This window comes from Piliocolobus tephrosceles, chromosome 12 (genome assembly GCF_002776525.5).
Source record: "Piliocolobus tephrosceles isolate RC106 chromosome 12, ASM277652v3, whole genome shotgun sequence".
Lineage (NCBI taxonomy): Eukaryota > Metazoa > Chordata > Mammalia > Primates > Cercopithecidae > Piliocolobus > Piliocolobus tephrosceles.
Genome location: NC_045445.1, coordinates 106514514 through 106538620, shown reverse-complemented (window position 1 = coordinate 106538620; position 24107 = coordinate 106514514). Strand labels below are relative to the sequence as shown.

The following is a 24107-nucleotide window of genomic DNA, read 5'->3' as shown; positions in this document are numbered from 1 at the left end:
AGATAATGGAGGAAAACAAGAGTGTTCTTTCTTTCGGACCAAAGATGCTTATGCCTGAACAGATAATATTACAACTATTTTTCAATCACTTAGAAACAGCATTACATTTCTGTTCTTCTCTAAATTACTTAAAACTGTTTTTTGTTCTATGTAATTCCTTCCCGGAACATGATACATTACTGAGGTAAAAGTGATAAGAATTCTAAAAGCCAAATTACTCTGTAATGAATGGCCATGTAACCCTGGATGAGTCACTGTTCTTAAGTAAATGGTGGCAAGGCAAAGACGAACAGCAGCAGAACACAATCCGGACACTTTAGGCAGTTCTCACTTTTGTTTTAGAGAGAAATATTAGCAAACATCAGAGAGAATTTATGAAATAAACATGAAATAAGGTAAGTATCAGGGGTTTATGAGAAATGGCAAGGTACCTCTGTTAATTTTAAGTGAAGATTTACTGATAACTAAAGTGCTTAAGTTTGATGAAATTAGATTTCTGTTCTCTTTTTCAGACTCCCACTGGTTTAACTACTCAAGGATGAGAGGGAGTGCTTGATACAAGTCTTCCTCCCCAGATGTACACACTTAGCTTTCATTTAGTTAGTAGGTCACAGGCTGATTTGACAATCTTGTACAAGAAATTGGTTTCACAATTCTATTTTTAAAATTTTTATTGTTTTAGACTAGTCATGGTTTCACAATTCTTTATTAATATAACTAGTCATTTGATCTGAGGCATACTTGGCACTCCCAGGATTTGCCAAATCTATTATGAAATGCCCCAAACAGTGTATTATGTTGATAAATGGAGGTAGTGCAGGGCAATTAGAAACAGAGTGGGTTAACTCATTAGTAACCAAACTGGGACCCAACCCTGGGTGCAGTCTGTGCTTACAGTGAGTTCCTCTGGGCCTCAGATTCTTCAACTTTAAAACAAAGAGTCTCAATCCATAGATGATCATGAAGTTCTATTTTAGCTCTATAATATTTGATTCTAGTAAGTTATAAGAAAACTTTGAGTTTTGTTTCTATTTTTGATAAAGATGGATTGCAAATAAGCCATCCACAAACAATTTTACAGACAAATTTGCACCAATATTTGTATTGGGTTACTACAGAGTGGCTCCTTCTATCACTGTGTCATATAAAACTAGCCATGGGGGATTAAATCTGTGAACTTCAGTCAGTTGTGCAAACAAAGCTTACTGGGGTGTAACTAGTTCATGAAATAATCATAAGGAAGTATAATATGTATATTGTCCACCAACTTCCTCCCACTACAGAAATAGAGAAATGAGGGTTTTTTGAGGAGGCAGTTGCCACATTGACCATAACTATTGAATTTCTTCAATACTCTGTTTAATTTCCCCTTTTCCTCCCACAGTAGTTGGTGTCATACAAGAATCTATTTACACTGACTAAAGATATTGGAAGAGCGAAGATCAGAGAATGTTAAGTCTGAAATTTGGCATCACTGCCCTGAACAATATAACTTTAGTTGGCATAAACTACTCATACAGGTAAGAGTGATTATTATTCATTTTTAGCTTAAATATTAAACTATAAAAATAAACAGGACCTAATGGTTTAAATTTTGAAAGCTGATCCTTAAGAAAGGCAGTCAGCATATAATTATGTAGACAGTCATTAGTAACTGAAGAGCTGTAGAACTTTTTTCATTTGTCAAATTAGCAGAGACAAAATGTATGCACGAGTGACTTGAGATAGACATTCTCCTGAGGGGAATATAGACTTACAGACATTTTCTAAAGGCCAGTTTTGCATCTGTAACATGTAATTTTTATTTGATTTCTTAAGTTCAACAGTACTTTCCAAATTTTGGAAAATAGTTATCTAGTAGTTTTATGATCAAAGTTTATTTTTGAAGGAGACGTACATAGTAGATACAAGTTTGGGAAAGTAAAGATGGTGACCTAGTTGTTGACTGCTATACTGAGAGTCCTATAGAGACTCAACTTTTGTCTGATAAAGCTAGCCTCTGCAGAAGTATTTTTTATCTCCCTTTTGTTTGGAAGCATTTACTATTCATACAGAAACACCATTACCTTTGCAGTTTTTAGTATACTATGCATTATCTGCACAAGGCAGGAGCTAATGCTTTTCTTTAACAGCATCATAAAAGGAAGCTCCATTCCTTATGTAAAATCAAAATCTACTGTGAGCAGATAATTTTTTTTCTTAAATAAACCGGCTCATTTCACTTTCCATCTGACTGATTTTTGAACTGGTGAAGTTACAGATTAGGTTTTATATATTTATGCCAGGGTCTACACTAACTGCAACCAGATTATAATTCATCAGGTTGCACTAGATTCAGATACAAACTTACAATGAAGCATATGGACTGTTTTCTAAATACAAATAGCAAAGAAACAAAATTATAAAGACACTAGTAGACATTAATTAAGAATCTCGGTATTTAAACCCACAGACACTGCACAGTCCTCAAGTTTTCAAGACTTTGGGTGTGGATTGGTTTAAAAAGTTATTATAAAATTATAATATTATTTTGAGAAAAAAACCCAAATTCTGTAATCCAAGATACAGAAAATAAATCAAACCATAATTCTGAAGGGGGTAGAGAGTAAAATTGCCCTGAGGGGCTGGGGGGATATAAGAATTTCCAAGGGCTGTGTATGGTACAATTTTTATGTTTATCAAAAGAGAACACGATTAAAAAAAAGATTGAGAAACCTTGCTCTAGATCATGAAAGAGTGGAGAATGTGGTGCCCAGAAGGCTATGGTGAAGAACACAGAGAATATGGCACATTCTGAATAGAGATATGGTTCTTATTTGACCAGAATCCAGTAACTTTTGTTATTCTCACCTGAAAGAAGTGAGGAAATAAGGAGAAAAATAAGAATAAAAGCAATCTGTATATGATTCTTCAGGACTTCACATGTACCCTTTGAAGCGAGAAAGATTTAAATATAAGACACAAAAAAAGTAAAAACCAGCATTTATGTTGTGATTAAAACATCATATCCTTTAAAAAAAATCCTCTGAAAAACTCAGATACCAATTTACACACAAGGATACTCTAACCAACAAGCACAGCAGCTACAGTTTTTTTGTTTTTGTTTTTGAGACAGGGTCTCTTTCTGTTACCTAGGCTGGAGTGCAGTAGAATGATCATAGCTTGCTGCAGCCTTGAACTTCTAGGCTCAACTGATCCTCCAACCTCAGCCTCCCAAGTAGCTGGGACTCCAGGCACATGTCAGGATGCCTGGCTAATTTTTTTGTAAAGACATGGTTTCACCATGTTGCCGAGGCTGGCCATGGCCTAATAGGCATGAGCCACTATACCCAGTCTAGTTTTTGTATTTTTTTATAGAGACAGGGTCTCACTACATTGCGCAGGGTGTTCTTGAAATCCTGGTCTCAAGCAATCGTCCCACCTTGGCCTCCCAAAGTGCTGAGATTACAGGTGCAGAGCCACCACATCTGGCTGTAACTACAGTTTTGACATACATGTGTAAACTTTTATTAAAGTATGACAGTTTAACATTGAATATTTGAAATGAATTTTAAATACTCTTTGGTAATGACCCTGGGATTTTGGAGTCCGTCCTTGGTTGCTACACTTTTCTTCTGTTCAATTCAGGATTTTGCCTGAATTTTTGCTCACGTGGAATTGAGGTAACTTCTGAAATATGAAAAGAGACTCTTCTAATAGTATTAGGTTATAGAGGAGTGTTTTAGCCTAGACACAAAAAGACACCATTTTGAAAACTATATATAAGTAATGTGGTAATTAAAAACCAGTCAACTCTCCATTATTGTGGCCACAAAATACTTCTGTAATACTTTGGCCAACATGTATTGGTTGCATGTGCCTTAAAAATTTTTAAATTATATTTCTAGGCAAAATCAATCATCACTTACAAATTGTTTTACAATCTAAGAACTATACATTTCTCTAGGTAAAATTATAAATCCCAGGCATGTAACTATTTACATCAAATTTTGTTTTTTAGACAAAGGCATTATCCATCACAATAAGTAACTTTTTGTCTTTATTTCAACCGGACAATTGTGATTGGAAAAGGTAAGAAGCCATCTACACTTTCCCGTTCCATCCAATACATTTTTGTTACTATTTTATTTAATTCAATGCTTTAAAAAAAAAAAAAAAAACTATTCAGCTTAAATACTGTACCAAAAATAATTTTAATATTAAATATCTGCAATTCTGTTCTAGCTCCCGTGACAAAATTCAAGAAAATCTGACATAAATGAACAACAACACAACATGTATTCAACCATCTATGATCTCTTCCATGGCTTTACCAATCATTTACATCCTCCTTTGTATTGTTGGTGTTTTTGGAAACTCTCTCTCTCAATGGATATTTTTAACAAAAATAGGTAAAAAAACATCAACGCACACCTACCTGTCACACCTTGTGACTGCAAACTTACTTGTGTGCAGCGCCATGCCTTTCATGAGTATCTATTTCCTGAAAGGTTTCCAATGGGATTATCAATCTGCTCAATGCAGAGTGGTCAATTTTCTGGGAACTCTATCCATGCATGTAAGTATGTTTGTCAGCCTCTTAATTTTAAGTTGGATTGCCATAAGCCGCTACGCTACCTTAATGCAAAAGGATTCCTTGCAAGAGACTACTTCGTGCTATGAGAAAATATTTTATGGCCATTTACTGAAAAAATTTCGCCAGCCCAACTTTGCTAGAAAACTATGCATTTACATATGGGGAGTTGTACTGGGCATAATTATTCCAGTTACCATATACTACTCAGTCATAGAGGCTACAGAAGGAGAAGAAAGCCTATGCTACAATCGGCAGATGGAACTAGGAGCCATGATCTCTCAGATTGCAGGTCTCATTGGAACCACATTTATTGGATTTTCCTTTTTAGTAGTACTAACATCATACTACTCTTTTGTAAGCCATCTGAGAAAAATAAGAACCTGTACATCCATTATGGAGAAAGATTTGACTTACAGTTCTGTGAAAAGACATCTTTTGGTCATCCAGATTCTACTAATAGTTTGCTTCCTTCCTTATAGTATTTTTAAACCCATTTTTTATGTTCTACACCAAAGAGATAACTGTCAGCAATTGAATTATTTAATAGAAACAAAAAACATCCTCACCTGTCTTGCTTCGGCCAGAAGTAGCACAGACCCCATTATATTTCTTTTATTAGATAAAACATTCAAGAAGACACTATATAATCTCTTTACAAAGTCTAATTCAGCACACATGCAATCATATGGTTGACTTTTGAATGGAAAACCCCACAATATAGAAAAGCATTCATGTGACTTTATTAGGGACACTAAACTATATCATTAACATGTCACAGCTTGGTTGACAATAATCGCCAAGAAAATCTCTTTGTTTTTAAAAATAAATAAATATATATTCATAAAACTCAAAAAACAGTTCTACTTATACTGAAAGTTGAGACGGCAGAAACTTTCAGAAGCAAAAATTAAGCATACTGAAAGGATCCCACTCATATGAAACTAACAGGCTCTTTAAACTCAACTGTGAGTGCTTCTGTTCAGAACATATTACTTCATGACTAGGATAAAGAAGCAAATGGTTTATGACTTGTCTGCTTTCTGGGAGTTAGAATACAAGGGTCAATCTATGACCAGTGTTTATTGGTAATTTTAAAATCTTTAAAAATAAATAGCTGGGTGCAGTGGCTCACACCTGTAGTCCCAGCACTTTGGGAGGCCGAGTTGGGTGGATCATTTTGAGGTCAGGAGTTCAAGATCAGCCTGGGCAACAGGTTGAAACCCCGTCTCTACTAAAAATACAAAAATTAGCCAGACATGGTGGTGGGCGCCTGTAATCCCAGCTACTCGGGAGGCTGAGACAGGAGAATTGCTTGAGTCCGGGATGGAGGTTGCAGTGAGCAGAGATCGCGCCACTGCATTACAGCCTGGGAGGCAGAGCGAGACTCTGTCTCAAAAAAACAAAACAAAAAAATAAAAATAAGTAAAATAAATAAATAAATAAGAAATATCCTCACTCAAGTCTTATTCAAATGCATGAATAATACAGTGGGAAAAATCCAAGGTTTTATAAACACATTATTTATTTGAAATTATCTGGCTCATGTTATTGGGAGAAGCAATATTCATTGACTCTATATTTTTAAAGCAGATGTTACTTATACAAATGCTTAAATATTTGGATTAGGCTTTGTCAAAGTAAAAAGCTATGTCATTATAAGCCCATCTTCATCGCATTGTGCATATTTTCTTCTGTCTTCAATATAAATAATGTTATTAGTGACAAACAGTACCTGGAAGTTAATTTTTTGTGAAATAAATGAATGAATAATAAGGGAGAATAATAGTATTATGGTTAAGAGATTGGTCTCTGAAATTATACTTCTTGGGTTCAATCTGGCTCTACTTTTTATTTAGCTGGACAATCTTATGCAAATTACTTATCCTCTGCAAGTATTAATTTCTTCATGTGTAGAGCAGAAAATACTATCTTATTCACAGATCCTATTATTAAATCAGCTGTTACTATTATGAGTAGCCATTGCTTAGTAAGCACTTGCTGTTTGCCAAGCATTCTACTTATATGCTGTGTATCTATTATTTTAATTACTACAACTCTAAAGTGTACTAATTTACTGATGAAAATATTGAAGTGGGCTGGGTGCAGTGGCTCACGCCTGTAATCCCAGCACTCTGGGAGGCCGAAGTGGGCAGATCACCTGAGGTCAGGAGTTCAAGACCAGCCTGGCCAACATGGCGAAACGCACCTCTACTAAAAATACAAAAATTAGCTGGGCGTGGTGGTTTGTGCCTGTAGTCCCAGCTACTTGGGAGGCTGAGGCAGGAGAATCACTTGAACTCAGGAGGCGGAGGTTGCAGTGAGCCACGATCCTGCCATTGCACTCCAGCCTGGGCTACAGAGTAAGACCCCGTCTCAAAAAAAAAAAAAAAAGGAGATATATATATATATATATGTGCATAGTTAAGTAAATCACCCCAATTTTTTCCAATATCTAAGTGAACATTTAAAGATAAGCATTTCTTAATGTTAATTTCTTTTTTCTATGTAATCTTGTCAGTAGACAAATGATGGTGACTATATTCTGTAATAAGTACATATATTACGATTAAAAAAAAAGCATGTTCTGTCTGCCCAAAGAGATCATAAGCACTTTGGAGCTATAAACTTCTTGTCTATTTCTACTTCCACGGTACTGGTATTCTCTTCTCAGATAACCAAACAAAAACAGCTGAGTACAACCAACCATTAATAGTAACTTGCCACTTTGTTAGAGACTGCTTAAAGACTCATTTTTTTCTTCACACAGTAATTCCTTCAGTGTCCAAAATGAAGTTTAAAGTAAGTTCACATAATCCTTCCAAGCCTTTAATTTCATAGCATGTTTTGTTCCTGAGTTTGAGCTGTAAAAGCAATTCACAGTACATTGCCCAAGAGCCATGTGTTCAAAAATCACTAGAGGTTATTCCGAGGGGGAAAAAAACAAACAAACAAACAAAAACACAAAACAACCCAGCAAATTTTGTTTTTTTCCTTTTCTACTTCAATGCTTAACTGAGACATGAAAACGTTCTGAGAAAAATCTGAACATGTTCTGGTTTCAAATACTTACAGTGAGTATCAATTCGTTTAGAGTAGTAACTGGATTTTTGGCTCATTAATGTGCAGAGAGAAAGGAGACTTGGGAACTTGAGGTGACCTCCCTGAATGCTAGCTGTAAATGGAAGTATCCAATCTAGTGACTTCCTAGACATGCAAACCACAGAGTAACTCAAAGTTCATCAGGGAGAGTTCCTGAGATGCACAGATTTCTCCACAGTTACAAAAGTAGTTTTATTCTTTTTATTTTTTGAGATGGGGTCTCACTCTATCACCCAAGCTGGAGTGCAATGGCGTGCAACCTCCGTCCCCCAGGGTCAAGTGATTCTCCCACCTCAGCCTCCCGAATGGCTGGGACCACAGGTGCCCACCACCATGCCCGGCTAATTTTTGTTATTTTTTTGTAGAGATGGGATTTCACCATGTTACTCAGGCTGGTCTCAAATTCCTGAGCTCAGGCAATCTGCCCGTCTTGGCCTCCCAAAGTGTTGGGATTACTGGGGTAAGCCATTGTGCCCAGCCTAAGTAATTTTATTCTTATGTGAGTTTTGAGACCAAAACTCATCAGACTAAGACAGTAATGTTTGTTTAACATAAGCTATACTGCATTTAATAATCTCATTGGACTTAGGAGTTTTAAAAAAATATAACTTCTGGTCAGGTACAGTGGCTTATGCCTGTAATCCCAGCACTTTAGGGGGCTGAGGTGGGGAGATCACTTGAGCCCAGGAGTTCGAGACCAGCCTGATCAACATAGTGAGACCATGTTTCTACAAGAAATAGAAAAGTTAGCTGGACATGGTGGCACATGTCTCTAGTCCTAGCTACTTGGGAGGCTGAGGTGGGAGGATCTGTTGAGCCCAGGAGGTTGAGGCTGAAGTGAGCCATGATTGCGCCACTATATTCCTCCCTGGGTGACAAAGTGAGACCCTGTCTCAAAAAAAAAAAAAAAAAAAAGACCCAAAAATATAACTTCTAAAAATAATTATTTAAAAAACAATCACTTTACAGCTCTACCACTACTTTAAACAAAAAATATTTCTAGAGATTCTTACATTTAAAAAGGCAGGAGAAGAGATACGCAATTTCTCTTTAAGTTACTCATTCTGATAAACTCACATTTTAATTTCCTATACTGAAGTATATACTCAGCTCATTATCATCATGGATATCTTTACACCATAGATGCTTTCCTAAACAGGTGATTTTAAATCATGTTGAATTTTTTTATGCAATTTAAGGACTGGCTGTTTAATGGCATAGTAAATATTTTATTTAAAATATCACTTTTGTTTTTGGAGACAGGGTCTGTCTCTGTCGTCCAGGCTGGAGTACAGTGGTGATCATAGCTCACTGCAGCCTCAAACTCTTTGGCTAAGGTGTCTCACCACCTCAGCCTCCTGAGTAGCTACGACGAAAGGTGTGTGCCACCATGCCTGACTAATTTTTTTTTTTTTGGTAGAGATGTGCTCTTACTATGTTGCCCAGGCTGGTCTTGAACTCCTGGGCTCAAGCGATCTCCCGCTTCAGCCTCCCAAAGTGCTGAGATTATGGGAGCAAGCCACTGTGCCTGGTTTTAAAATTACCTTCAAAAATTAACCTATTTTAAAGTTTGGATTTCAAAAAAAAACAGTGTTTTTAATATGTCTGTGTGAGTTACAGTCAAACACAAATTTGGGGTTTCAGAAATCTCAAATTTTGACTCAAAGGCCAACAAGGTTTTATCTTAAACTGTAGAAAACAGGCATACACATACTCTCATTAAGGCAGCTTTCAAACTATAATCAGGAACACAAACCATTAAGACTAGACAAACAAAATTTAGGATAAACAACTTAACAGGGAAGTAAGTTTCTACTCCCTGGATAGAAGAGGAAGATGGCCCATTCTGTTCCATTTGCTGAGGACTCTGGGCCTATCCCTGGCCTTGTGCTCTGTCAGGGTGGGAGTTACGGGCAAATCTGGGAAGACAAGGTGAAAGGAAATCCTGCTGGCAAACCACAAAGGGAGAACAGAGGGAACACTGGTAATATGCTAAGCATTTCAATCGAGCAGCCTAATGCCACGAACCTTCCTCTGACAGGCCCTACACTCAAATGGAATTGATAACACTGGAAAGAGTTACTACAGCTATAGTTATACCCGACAGAAAAACCTCTGGCTATATCATACATGTTACTCCTGGCTCAGAAGGAGAGGAACAGTAAAAGGATTCACTTCTAATAAGCAAAAGAATTTCTTTTTTTTTTTTTTTTTTTTTTTTGAGATGGAGTCTCACTCTGTTGCCCAGGCTGGAGTGCAGTGATACAATCACAGCTCATTACAGTTTCAATGTCCTGGGCTCAAGCAATCCTCCTGCCCCAGCCTCCCGAGTAGCTAGGACCACAGGTGTGTGCCATCACACCTGGCTAATTTTTATTTTTTGGTAGAGATAGGGTCTTAATGGCCAGGCGTCGTGTCTCACGAGGTCAGGAGTTCGAGATCAGCCTGGCCAACATGGTGAAACCGTCTCTACTAAAAAAATTAGCCAGGCGTAGTGGCAGGCACCTGTAATCTCAGCTACTCGGGAGGCTGAGGCAGGAGAATTGCTTGAATGCGGGAGGTGGAGGTTACAGTGAGCCGAGACCACGCCACGACACTCCAACCTGGGCAACAGAGTGAGATTTCGTTTCAAAAAACAAAGAGAAAGAGAGAGAGAGATAGGGTCTTACTATGTTGCTCAGGCTGAGAAACTTAAAACTAAAGAGTTGATTTCTTTTTTTTTGTAGGAGTATGCTGGGTGAAGAGAAGTATAGCAGTTAGAAACACAAGATAAATTTATGATCATGTAATCCATGAGATCTTCCTAAGTACAATTATTAAAATGCCACATTCAAACTGAACGTGCACATTATGTTCAAAAATCTTACAAAAGAAATGCAGATTAACCAGTGTTAATATAATAATAAAGAATAGTGGCCGGGCGCAGTGGCTCAAGCCTGTAATCCCAGCACTTTGGGAGGCTGAGGCGGGCGGATCACGAGGTCAGGAGATGGAAACCATCCTGGCTAATATGGTGAAACCCCGTCTCTACTAAAAATACAAAAAAATTAGCTGGGCGAGGTGGCGGGCGCCTGTAGTCCCAGCTACTCGGGAGGCTGAGGCAGGAGAATGGCATGGACCCGGGAGGTGGAGCTTGCAGTGAGCCGAGATCGCGCCACTGCACTCCAGCCTGGGCGACAGAGTGAGACTCCGTCTCAGAAAAAAAAAAAAAAAAGTAAATAAATAAATAATAATAATAATAAAAAAGAATAAATACATTTTTGTTTTATGAGAGTTTAAATTTCTCTATACAACATGATAAACTTTGGGGAGTTGTGGTATCAGATGTAAAAGAAACATCAGTAGGCCGGGCGTGGTGGCTCAAGCCTGTAATCCCAGCACTTTGGGAGGCCGAGACGGGCGGATCACGAGGTCAGGAGATCGAGACCATCCTGGCTAACACGGTGAAACCCTGTCTCTACTAAAAAATACAAAAAACTAGCCGGGCGAGGTGGCGGGCGCCTGTAGTCCCAGCTACTCGGCAGGCTGAGGTAGGAGAATGGCGTGAACCCGGGAGGCGGATCTTGCAGTGAGCTGAGATCACGCCACTGCACTCCAGCCTAGGGGACAGAGCGAGACTCCGTCTCAAAAAAACAAAAAAAACAAAACAAAAAAAAAAAACAAAGAAACATCAGTAACGGAGAACAAGAGACTACGGAATGCTTTAAGAAATCCACAATGTCATGCCAACCAGTGTTCTGTGATGAACACAAATTTATCACAGTCTGGCCCTAAACAGGTAAAAGGAGAACTGAGACCAGAAGGGAACCAAAAAGCAGCCAGGCATGTTCACACAGGTTAGCAAGGAAAACCATTTAAAGGAAGCACACTCAGAAACACACTGGCCTCTGGCTGAGTGTTTGTGTGACTGGGGTTTGCACAGTTCTGAGAACTAAAAACAGCACCCAGATCTTCTGGGCAAAGGCACCATTTAGAATAGAAAGTGATTGTGTGTAGCAATTTGCATTCTCAGAGAAACTGTTTCACTTCAACTTCAGTTATTACAGTTATACGTGAGTAGGTCAGAGTGACAGAAAGGTCTAAAACTAAGTCTCCCCACACCCTCATGATGTAAGCCTGCCTGCAGGAGTTAGGAGAGAGGAGAAACTTCCACAAACTCTCAGTGCTTAGTAGAGCCCATGAAAGAAGGCAAAGAGCCAGGAGTTGCATTTACCTTGACAACTGTGCTATTTCTTTCTAAAGTACTTTTAATTTAGGGGTGAGAGGAAGAAAAAAAAAGTACCAGAAACATAACGAAAGTTTTCACATTCTTTCACAAGAAAAAGTAGAATTAAAGGGAAGAAGATGACAGAAAAAATTAGAAATTTATATGCATGCCTTAATTAATACCTGTAGGGAGGCAAATCTTGAGAATTATAACAGTCTATTATGACAGCGGGCCTTAACCAGGGACACTTTTTGTGCCCCAGGGGACATTTAGCAATGTTTGGAGACATTTTTGGTTGTCACAACTAGGGGGAGATGCTACTGGCATCTAGTGGGTGAAGGATGCTTAGCAGCATCCTACAATTCCCAGGACAGCCTCCCACAGCAAAGAATATAGCCCGAAATGTCAATAAGTATGGCTGTGGGGAGGCCCAGTACTATGTTCACACATCTCTCGAATTTCAAAGGATTATATGATTGCTTTTTATGCAATTTTATGTGAAATTGCTTCTTCAGAGCAAGCAGTTTCCAAAAACAGATCACATGGTACCATATACTCAAATCTAGCCAAACAATCCTTTTAAGTACTCAGTTACAATGATTACAAAAGGAAATGCCTTTTCTAAGAAAGTAAAGAAAAAAGTATTAGTAAATATAATAATAGGATCCTTGGGAAATGTAATGCTTTTGGATCATATGCCAAGAATTATGAGAGAGAAAAAGAGAGAGAGAGAGAGAATGAGAATATTCTTGGCTAGATGAAACAGATGATAAAATAAATTTTTCTTAGAGAAATAAAACATTGCAATGCTCTTCTATTTTCTTTATTAAATATAAGGGAAGAAAACTTAGACAAAAACTTTAACTGCAGAAACAAAAACCTACATACAGATAAGTCACTGAATATATATCTGAATGGAAAGAAAAGCTCATAGGTTGCTTTATTGGCAAAAATATTAACAAATCAAACCAAGTGAAAATTTCCATTATTAGCATGTGAAATGTATTGTTCTCGAAGTTTCACAATGACCGCTATGTTGGAATACCCCTGTAACAAGGTCTTGAATAAAACTAAGTTTTACCTAGTTTACCAAAGTTATATTAGGAAATCCTATTGACATAATCTTCAAAATATATCAGGAATCTAACTAATTTTTTATTTTTTTACTACCTCCACTGCTACTACTCTGGTCTGAGCCAGGCAGGATCATCTCCTGTCTCCTTTTTACTCTCCCTTGTGCACATTTTACCTCAGCCACACCGGCCTCCTTGCTGTTCCTCAAGCAGGCTACTTGTGTTCCTGTCTTTCGGTCTTTGCACTGGCTGTTCCTTTTACCCAAAATGCTCTTCCCTCAGCTATCAGATTAGCCCACTTCCTCTCTTCCAAGTCCTTGCTCTGATATCATCATCTCAATGTGGCCTGCTTTGACCACCGTATTTACAAAAGCAAGCCCTTCTCTAACCTTCTGACCACTCTAGTTTTTTCTGTGATACTTTTCACATTCTAGCCTACTATGTAGTTCATTTCTGTTTACTGAGTATTGTCTCCCTGAACTAGAATGTCAGCTCCATGAGGGCAGTGATTTTTGTCCATTTTCTTCACTGACGTAGTTCCAGTTCCTAGGACAGTGCCTGCCACACAGTAGGCACTCAATAAATATCTTTTGGACGAATGCCTTAAGAAAAATACACCAAAATTAAAAATTTTCAAGTAACTAAATGTGAGTATTTTATTCACCCATGTAAAAATGTGTGGATTTCAGCTTCTGAAATATAAAGAATATCAACACCCGGCATGGTGGCTCACGCCTGTAATCCCAGCACTTTGGGAGGCCAAGGTTCTTAAGAAGAATGCTTAAGCCCAGGAATTCAAGACCAGCCTGGGCAACAGGGTGAAACCTCATCTCTACAAAAAAATACAAAAAAAATTTAGCCAGGTGTGGTGGCGCACACCTATAGTCCCAGCTACTCTGGAGGCTGAGGCATGAGAATTGCTTGAGCCTAGGAGGCAGAGGTTGCAGTGAGCCGAGATTGCACCACTGCACTCCAGCCTGGGTGACAGAGCGAGTCCCTGTCTCAAAAAAAGGAAAAAATTAAAATAAAATAAAAAATCAACATTAACGTGTGCTCTGTGTTGAGTGTGTCTCCCAACTGAACAATGGCAGTTTTTGGGGTGGTTTCTTCTTACTAATTTGCAGTTTGAGAATTATTTCTTTTTCATTCGTTGGCATGTTTCTACATGCTTCCTCTAAATTATTTAGCATGTACTTTAGAAATAATAAACTAATCTAATATACTCCAATGTAAGACTACTTTTGGGCCTTTGCCCAAATTCCTTCTGCCTGAAATGTCTTCTTGTCTCCATATAACTACCCCATGATTCAAGACCAAGCTCCAATGTGACCTCCCCCAGGAAATTTCTCTGACCTCATCTTTTAATGATACTTATCACCTTCTACCTTGCATAATAATTATTTGTCTGTCTAAAGGTGGCCACCAACAAGTTCTCCCATCCTTGTATATATCTGGCACTCCATCAATCAAAATATGAATCTATATTTCTTCCCCTTTAACTCAGACTAGCCTTGTGACCTTTTTGTGATGTATGTTTCAACTAATGAAAAGCATAAGATGTGACACAGTGTCAGTTTGCTTCAGGAGGCCTAACACCCTCCATTCTTGCTCTTTTAGAGCCCTAAAACACTGTCTTGCTGGACATAGGGCCATGTGGAGAGAGAGAGACGTTTTGAATGAGAGACTGCAAAGAGTGCCCAGCCAGCTCCCAGCTGTTCTACTCACTTCAGTTGAGATGCCAGAAAAATGAGTGAAGCCTATGTGGAAACTAGCCATGCTACGTCACCAACGTCCTGTGAAACGGAATTGAGCAGTCCCTATCAAGCTCTGCCCAAACTGCAGGATTGTGAGCAACTAAGCAGCAGTTATTGATTGAAGTCACTATGTTTTAGCACGTGTTGATCTGCTGCAGTAGATAAGAGATGCCCAGCCTTATCTCCCTACTGAGACCATAATACTTTTAGGGCTCCAAGCACAGTAATCTGTAAAAAGTAGGCACTCAAATATTTGTTAAATAAATAAATCAGAAGGTAAATTAAAAGGTGAGGTCAAATTATCTACTTTTGGATATTATTTAGTTTTAGGCTGTCATATCAAAATACCATTGCTAATCAAAAGTTGACTATATTATTGAAAGTATTACAGTATAATATGCTGTAAATCATTGTTTATTATATGATGCTGATATAATTATCTTTTGAGAATAATTCATTCAAAATAAAATTGCCTCTTGAGCAAAACAGTTCTTAACATAATGCTATTACATGAACACATTTTAGGTTTTTAAATTACCATTTTTTCTTGTATATATTTTAGAATATATACAAAGAGATATATTTTACTCTCTACATATGAACTTTCTTACATTAATTAATGCAAACTAATTGCACAACAAGCTACTACAGTTGACAATTTCCCACCTTTACCTTTCCACATTTTTATTTCTCTTTGGATAACTGAAGAATACTTTTTTTTTTTTTTGAGACGGAGTCTTGTTCCGTCACCCAGGCTGGAGTGCAGTGGCACAATCTCGGCTCGCTGCAACCTGCGCCTCCTGGGTTCAAGCGATTCTCCTGCCTCAGCCTCCCAAGCAGCTGGGACTACAGGTATGCGCCACCATGCCCGGCTAATTTTTGTATTTTTAGTAGAGATGGGGGTTTCACCATGTTGGCCAGGCTGGTCTTGAACTCCTGACCTCAGGAGATCCACCTGCCTTGGCCTCCCAAAGTGCTGGGATTACAGGCATGAGCCACCGGGCTCGGCCAGAATACTTTGTCATAAAGGGGGACCCATTGAGATGCTCGGTGTTGAGTTTTGATAATAACAATATCATTTTCTTAACACATCCGAAAAGGATGAATGAGATATTTTACAACTAATTTACACTAATGTGTATTTTGTACATTTCTCCAGTGATTTTCATTTGCTATTAAAATATTTTACTAGATGGTTTTGGAATTGCTCACGCCTTCCCTCAGCTTTTAACTACAAGGATTTCTGTGAAAATTTTCCAAACATTATAGACACTTTAATTAAACTCTACTTAATTTTCTTAATCATTTAAAGTATTAAATAAATTGAAGAAGCCAGATCTTTAATAATATATCTTGAGGGAAGGAACACTATGTCTGCACATGCCGGAGGTTAGAGAAAGACCAGTGACAAAATATCAGAGCTTAAAAGTGTAGCCCAGGGCCAAAGGGACCTCAGGGGCTCCCTAGTGATTCTGGGCCTTGGGAGAAGCTAGGGATCAGGAGGAAGGCCTATTGGTCTTGTTTCTTGCCTCCCACTATGTTTGGCTTGACACCGTTAAAAAACCAGGAACTGAGAGCTCTCATTAACCCGATACTGGGATCAAATAGGCAGAAAGACTGAATAATGATAATATTGGTATTCCAAGCATAAAATTGTATTATATGTATAATTATGATTTCCTACTATATTTAAAAACTATCTGCAAAAAAAAAATGCTGACTATTTTGCATTGCAGTATTATGAAAATATGTGTATGATTAACTTTTACTATATAAACCAAATTCTAATTTTCCCCCCAATTAACTCAGTATAGGATATTGTTTGGTTTTTCCTATTTATTGGATTTTTCATTTCTCTCACACACACAATGGCAAAAGAGAAATAATACAATTTTAGATTGCATGAACACTTCAGTAAAAATAAATAAATTGAAATTATAGTGTTCCTAGTTAAGAATTAGTACAATGACTTCCCAAATACAAAGCAGTTCAATACATTTTTACTTATAAGTAAAATTAAGATGTTCTTCATGACAATATTAAAGAATTCTTGATTATCATTGCTATATCAGTATTTTTTCACAAACATTAAAGTTAGTGATAACAAATGACTTACCTTCACATCCCTGTGAATTATATTATTATCATGGCAGTAGCGTAGAGCTTCCAGTATCTGTCTCATATAATGGCTGTAAAAAACAAAAGAAATCTAAAAACCGTAAACAATTTTTATTTTAAAACTTAATATACAGTGCTCCTAGTTTATAACTCCCACTCTCATATTAGTTGTCCATGGCCACATTTTATTTGAGCAGACAAGATGGATGTAAAGTGAGGCTTAATAATGAAAATGTTGGCAGACTCACAAGTTTATGGGCTTCATGAAGAAACAGTATGCTCTATATTTTCTAAGCTATCTAAGTCAAAAGAATTACACACAGTTCATAAGTAAATTTGCTTTGCAAACTAAAAATTTAAGCTTAAAACATGACAATTTTTTTCCCCAATACTCAGGCAATTCTACTTAAACTGGACTGCTGTTATGTAAACAGTGCTCAGGGCTGCTCCAAGGATTCAGACTAGAGCGGTGGGAGCCTTTGATCTGCCAGCAAATAATAAGATGCTCTCCATCTTACTTCCATTTAGCTGTGAGGACAAATGAGGGAAGAACGGCCCTTATTGGACAATTTCCTTTTGTAACATAATCAAGTTTTAGTTGGGGCTCCCTTGAACCAAGTGGAGTTAGTTCTAGGCACATGTCCTAGAAAGCCTGACTCCTTACATGGCCAGCTGAGGAGCCCTCCTGGAGCACAGGTGAGAACAAAGAAGAAATCAGCATTTTAAAGAACAGGCATTAAAAAATGGTAATGGCGTTAACTAGCAACCACGTGTGACAAGAATAGTTGATTCAGTACTACTTTAGGACTGCCTCCTATTTCTAAAGTTCTTCTATAATTGCCCTATTATTCTTTCTCTGAGTATCTGTTTCATTTTCTGTATTTTATTCCCTCTATATTTGTCTGTCTCTTTTCTTCCTATTATTCCCCTTCTTTTCTCATTTTTTTCGTTTTCCTTCCCAACCAGCATGACAGAAATGCAACAGACTTAACACTGTTCATTGCATAATATTTATAGAATTTTGTTTTGTTTCCAGATCTTATATTTCTGATACAAGTGACCTTGAACATGTGTATGTGACTCAGGGGAAAAAAAAAAAAAATCCCTATTCTGGCTTTACAATTAAAAGACATTTCCATCAAGTTCCCTCTTTGGCATGATACCATCTAATCAAGCTCACAGGAGTATTCCTCTAGTTAGCATATGCATTGTTTCATGTATTACAACTAATTGGAAGGGTTCCATTTTAAAAATGAAATGTAGGAGAAAAAAACAAAAACAAAAACAAACCCAAGCCTTGTTCCTGTACTAATCACAGGCTCCTTACAACTGGGCTTTAAGCCAGAGAGCTAGGCTCATGTAATCATTACTTCTGATGTTTAATTTATCTTACTTTGCAAATGCACATATAAGGGGTTGTGCTCATATACTCTTTGCTTGGGCCATTGTAGCCTGTAATTAAGTTTTGTTTATTTTTTTATTTTTATTTTTTGAGATGGAGTTTCCCTCTTGTCTCCCAGCCTGGAGTGAAGTGGTAAGATCTCGGCTCACTGCAACCTCTGCCTCCTGGGTTCAAGCGATTTTCCTGCCTCAGCCTCCCAAGTAGCTGTGATTACAGACACGCGCCACCATGCCCTGCTAGTTTTTCTATTTTGAGTAGAGACAGGGTTTCACCATGTTGGCCAGGATGGTCTCAAACTCCTGACCTGAAGTGATCAGCCCGCCTCAGCCTCCCGAAGTGCTGGGATTACAGGCATGAGCCACCATGCCTGGCCATAAGTTTTGTTTAAATGAGGGGTTGTTAACTTGGTGTTGTGGCCCATTACTGGTTCAAATCAGGCTTTGGAGGATCTGTAACCCCTTGAAATGGCTAAGAGACTACACCTGTCAAAGTGCTTTGTAAACTAAACCATGCTACAAAGGTTGAGTCATTATTATTATAATATTATTATTGTTAAGTTCAGTCAAAGGTTTAGGAGCAGCTTATTTGTCCATCTAGATGTCAACATGGAAATAATGGGTAAATTAAAATTAGTTAAAGTGGACATAGCTTGTACCTACAGAATGAACTATTTGGGATACAAAACACTGAGACAGCCACCTAAATTATCTTTAACCTAAAGAAAATTCCTATCTCAAAGTCTCATAACACAAAACAAAACTCAATGAATGAGGATTTTTTTATTTGCATATGAGAACACTCAATTATTTGACCCAAACATACGTACACAGCAGAATCTTTGCGGTGTGTGTGGAGACAGTTCAACTATTTTTCTCCCCAAGTTATAACAGAACTGAACTATCTTTCTCCACCCTCCCAATCATGATCCTGGGAGGCAATGCATGTCAAAGTGTGCAAGCAGAATAACACAAGAACTAAAATCTGCCCAAATGTTCTAGAAAGTTGCTGACTGAACTTTTAATCAAAAGACTTCACTTCATGAAGCATCATAGGGACCTGTGCTTTCAGAGAAATTCAGCAATATATTTGTTTATCTTTATCTTTCCTAAGGATCAGCAAGATAACTCAATGGAAGAGCTGGCCAGCAATGCATTTACTGCCTTTGGAAGGAGGCATTTCAGGGGTGCAGCACGGTAGAAGAAAGGTGATTCAGTCTGCTCTTCTTGTCAATGCAGGTGACAAAGCCTAATGCTATTTGCTAGGCAGAAGAGACCTTATCTCTGAAATGCCCTTAACAGGATATCTCTGGCTAAGGATTACTATGGTAAGTAGAACATGGGATCTCTGAGGCACAGATGGCTTCCTGGAGAATGTCATGGGGCTATCCAAATCTCTGGGGTGTAAAATAAAGATATTTGCAATGCTCCCCTTTGTGTGTGGAAACTCACAAATCCCAGTATAAACCTCATCTATTCTGGGCCAGAGGTGCATTTCTGAGGCAGTAAGAAGTGACGTGGGGGGCTGCCCTTCCCTTCTCTCTGCTTCACTTGAGCCTTCTGATTGCCTGTATCCTTGAAATGATTTAGTAAAGCTTGGTACTAGTTAAGAAGATCTCTGAGAGTTTGATTTGATAATATGATCTTGTGTGTTAGCTCACTCCACAACTCATCACCCCTGAAAGGATGGAGGTAATCACTAATTGGGTCGCACTAAGGACTGAATACAGTTTTACTTTTATGCCATGCTTTGCTGCTCCTCTTGAAGCTCAGCCTGCTGGAGAAAAATAACATTATCAATTTGATTACTTGGTGTCTCAAAGTCTTCTTGCAGTCGGTCTCACTAGAATACTGATATAAGCTAAATTTCCTAACAATAAATCACAGAATCAGCGAGGATGAAAAAAGATTAGAAGTCATCTGTCATTAAACCAATGGAGGAATCTCTATGAGCACTTGTTGCATGGTCATTGATCCTCTGCAATAGGAAACAGACATAATAATACTTTGAGTCCCCGCCTACTTTTTTTATTGTTCAGAGGAAGAACCTTTAATAAACTGCCTCCAAACCTCTCTCTTTGCAACGTCACCTACTGGTCCCAATGCTACTCTTTTTTGGTCCAGTCTGGAAAGTTCGTTTCACCATTTTAACAGCTTATACAGGTGGATTTAAAAATCAATAGGCTTTCATTTTGATGTGTATAAACATCTACCTTTTCTATAAATCTCAAGATTAGGAGAGACCACAAGTCATGTCATTATATGACATCATCTCTTCACACTACCATCCTGCCTATCCTGACACATAGCCCAGTGGCAGAGATAGGCTTGAGGTTAAGAAAAAGCAATATAGATGACTGGGGACCAGAGTAAAAGTGGTACTGGTTTCACATCAATCCTGTCAGCATACCTGCCAGGTATCCCAGTGTTATTGTGGTTCAAGAAGGAAAAAAATCCCCTTCTTCCATTGAGTTTCACTAGTATTGACTATTTTTGGTATGAAAGAATGCTTTAAAATTTTGAGGGACAAGGAAGAATAAAAATTTAAAATTGTAATAAAAACTCAAAATAATAGAAGATAGGATTAAAAAAAAAACCCTAGAATGTGCTTTAGAGAACATAGCACAAAAGAAAAGAGGATATTTAGCTTCAGTTCTACCACGTATAGATCAGAAGCCTAAAGAACACACGTACACTTTCATTTGCTCCTTCGCCCTAGCCCCAGCAGTACCAAAACACAGCGACCACACATTGAGCATATTCTTTATTTTGTGCTATAGCCATGGCTGCTCCATCCCTGAGACTAGGTCCCTTGCTCTTCAGCCAGAAGGAGTCAGGGCAATGAATTTGAAGACATTCAAATCATGCTGAACTCAAAGCTGTATTAAGGTGGTCTCCAAGTTGTTTCCAGCTATGTTTGTCTAAGATGCTATAATTATAAAAGAAATGATAAGACAGAGGAAATCATTTAATATAACTGTTTTTCAAATTATAGAAAGTTTTCATAAATCCTAGGCTAGGAAAGGGAGTTCATGTCTATAATCCAAGCACTTTGGGAGGTTGAGGCATGCGGATCACTTGAGGTCAGGAGTTGGAGATCAGCCTGGCCAACATGGTGAAACCCATCTCTTTTTTTTTTTTTTTTTTTTTGAGACGGAATCTGGCTCTGTCGCCCAGGCTGGAGTGCAGTGGCCGGATCTCAGCTCACTGCAAGCTCCGCCTCCCGGGTTTACGCCATTCTCCTGCCTCAGCCTTCCGGGTAGCTGGGACTACAGGCGCCCGCCACCTCGCCCGGCTAGTTTTTTGTATTTTTTAGTAGAGACGGGGTTTCACCATGTTAGCCAGGATGGTCTCGAACTCCTTACCTTGTGATCCGCCCGTCTCAGCCTCCCAAAGTGCTGGGATTACAGGCTTGAGCCACCGCGCCTGGCTGAAACCCCATCTCTATTAAAAGAAATACAAAAATTAGCTGGGCATGGCAGTGTATGACTGTAATCTCAGCTACTTGGGAGGCTGAGGCAGGAGAATCACTTGAACCTGGGAGGCAGAGGTTGCAGTGAGCTGAGATCACGCCACTGCACTCCAGCCTGGGCGACAGAGTGAGACTCTGTCCCCCCTCCCCCACCCAAAAAAGTTAATATGTTTGTGAGTTTGAACCCTTCAACATATTATGCCTGGTGACTAAGGAGGGATGCTGTATTCCATGTATTAAAAAGGCAACCTACAGCAGTGGGTAATTATGATATGATTGAATGTAACCAAAACAGAAAGCTGTGTTGCTCTAAATTTATAAGCAAGTGGCCCAGCACGTGCATGGCTCCTGCGATTTTTCATATTTACTTCTTATTTTGAGTCATTAGGTCTTTACAACAACTTCTCCACTTAAAACAAACAGCTGCCATTTGATTGGTAGGTCTCACACTGGCCTGAAGCAAATACATTTTTTAAAATGGTGCTTCTATTTCTCTTCCTTTTATTGTTCTTTATTTTTTGTTAATTATTGTGAGATAATGTGATATCACTGAAAGGCAAAATGAAGAACTAACGAGGCAGATTTGCTAAAACAAAAATAAAAAAATCCAAGTAGAATTCTACATGGTTCCTGAGCTATTAGATCCCCGCTTCTTGTACAAAAATCATCACAAATGGGAAAGATAGCAGTACTGAAAATGTAAGCCTGTATTATAAACCCATGTTTTTATTTTATTTATTTATTTTTGAGATGGAGTTTCACTCTTGTTGCCCAAGCTGGAGTGCAATGGCACAATCTCGGCTCACTGCAACCTCCTCTCTGTGGCCAGGCTGGAGTGCAGTGGCGCAATCTCAGCTCACTGTAACCTCCGCCTCCTGGGTTCAAGGGATTCTCCTGCGTCAGCCTCCCGAGTAGCTGGGACTACATGCGCATGCCACCACGCCCAGCTAAGTTTTGTATTTTTAGTAGAGAAGGGATTTCACCATGTTGGCCAGGATGATCCCGATCTCTTGACCTTGTGATCCGTCCGCCTCAGCATCCCAAAATGCTGGGATTACAGGTGTGAGTCACCGTGCTCAGCCCCTATAAACCCATGTTAATAGATAAACTCATTGTTCGGTATTTTGCATTTCCAGTGACTATCGATTCTACTAACACATACTAAAACAGAGATATTCCTTGTAGCAAAGAGCAGCAGTACGCTCTTCATCAGTTTGTCATGTGATGTCTTTGTCATTTTCTTTTTTTACTTTCACCTTGACCTCTGGGGATTAGATATACACTACATACCTGGCTACAGCTTCACTGTACACAAAACCAGCGTCCGCTCGCTTTACGATTTCAAAACACAGATCTGCTCCATCCATACTGTAAAGAAATGTGAAAAAGAACATAAGAAAAGAGGAAATTCCAGGAAGACAACACTGAAAGTGAATACATTGTAACTAAGTTATTAGTTGGTTTACTGCTAAGGATTGTGTTATTTAAATCTCCTTTCTTTCAATGAAATATAGACATAAATTACAAAGGGCATGATAGTCATCTTCACATTGAAAATCTGCAGGGAAAGAAACAGGAAGAACAGGCTAACAGTAATATCAAATAATATGAGTATATAAAATTGACTATAAATTTTCTTTAGGTTTTCGCAAAAAGAAGCATCAGAAAATAGCAATGCTAGGGTTGTGTGCATATTTTAAAGTCAAATTCCAAAAATATTCAGTTACGTAGAATACAAGGATTTTAAAAAAACATCTTGCTATTGTTATTACCACCAAATGGAAAAATTCAGGCTATATGCTGTGGAAGGAAAAAACAGTGACTTATATATAAAATAAAACTTATTTTTGTTTACACTGCCATTCCCAAAGTTCATTGCTACAAACATATTGTAACACACAGATGTGTTGGTAACACTGTGTCACGATATTGTCTTAGAACTTACAGTAGTTATCTACTTCTCACCAGATAAGTAAGGCCTCTTGTTGTCTTGGCCACACTTTGCCTCTTCTACCTACCCTGTCCACTGATGTTTCAAGAAAATCTTCCTCTCTAGGCAGAATGGTCTTATTATCACTCCCTGAGTACACCATTTTCTTTTTTATTTTTTGTATATATTGCTTTTCATTTTCAAAACCTATCTTTTTTTTTTTTTTTTGAGACGGAGTCTCGCTCTGTCGCCCAGGCTGGAGTGCAGTGGCTGGATCTCAGCTCACTGCAAGCTCCGCCTCCTGGGTTTTTATGCCATTCTCCTGCCTCAGTCTCCCGAGTAGCTGGGACTACAGGCGCCCGCCACCTCGCCCAGCTAGTTTTTTGTATTTTTTTAGTAGAGACGGGGTTTCACCGTGTTAGCCAGGATGGTCTCGATCTCCTGACCTCGTGATCCGCCCGTCTCGGCCTCCCAAAGTGC

At 38.5% G+C, this 24107-nt stretch overlaps 2 protein-coding genes across 7 annotated transcripts in view; one reads left to right on the top strand and one right to left on the bottom strand.

The window, feature by feature from the left end:
* The window catches only part of CASK (calcium/calmodulin dependent serine protein kinase), a 408963-nt gene that overhangs the window by 210718 nt on the left and 174138 nt on the right, over positions 1 to 24107 (bottom strand). For all 4 annotated transcript variants that reach the window (XM_023202786.2, XM_023202787.2, XM_023202789.2 and 1 more), the window contains exons 4-5: positions 22988 to 23065; positions 16826 to 16898 (exon numbers count right to left, since the gene is read on the bottom strand). In XM_023202786.2, coding sequence (XP_023058554.1) covers positions 16826 to 16898; positions 22988 to 23065 — 151 coding nt within the window. The remainder of the gene's footprint in view (positions 1 to 16825; positions 16899 to 22987; positions 23066 to 24107) is intronic.
* GPR82 (G protein-coupled receptor 82) lies at positions 294 to 5755 on the top strand. 3 transcript variants are annotated; one of them, XM_023202799.1, is made up of 4 exons: positions 294 to 395; positions 1385 to 1520; positions 4001 to 4071; positions 4225 to 5425. In XM_023202799.1, the coding sequence occupies exon 4, from the start codon at positions 4259 to 4261 to the stop codon at positions 5267 to 5269; it is 1011 nt and encodes a 336-aa protein (XP_023058567.1). In that variant the 5' UTR covers positions 294 to 395; positions 1385 to 1520; positions 4001 to 4071; positions 4225 to 4258; the 3' UTR covers positions 5270 to 5425. The 3 variants fall into 3 exon arrangements, with proteins under 3 accessions (XP_023058567.1, XP_031792456.1, XP_023058568.1); XM_031936596.1 differs by lacking the exon at positions 294 to 395 and having other exon boundaries at positions 1302 to 1520; XM_023202800.2 differs by lacking the exons at positions 294 to 395; positions 4001 to 4071 and having other exon boundaries at positions 1302 to 1520; positions 4225 to 5755.

Coding starts and splice junctions, on each gene's coding strand:
- GPR82 (XM_023202800.2), top strand. CDS start 4,259: ATGAACAACAACACAACATGTATTCAACCATCTATGATCTCTTCCATG.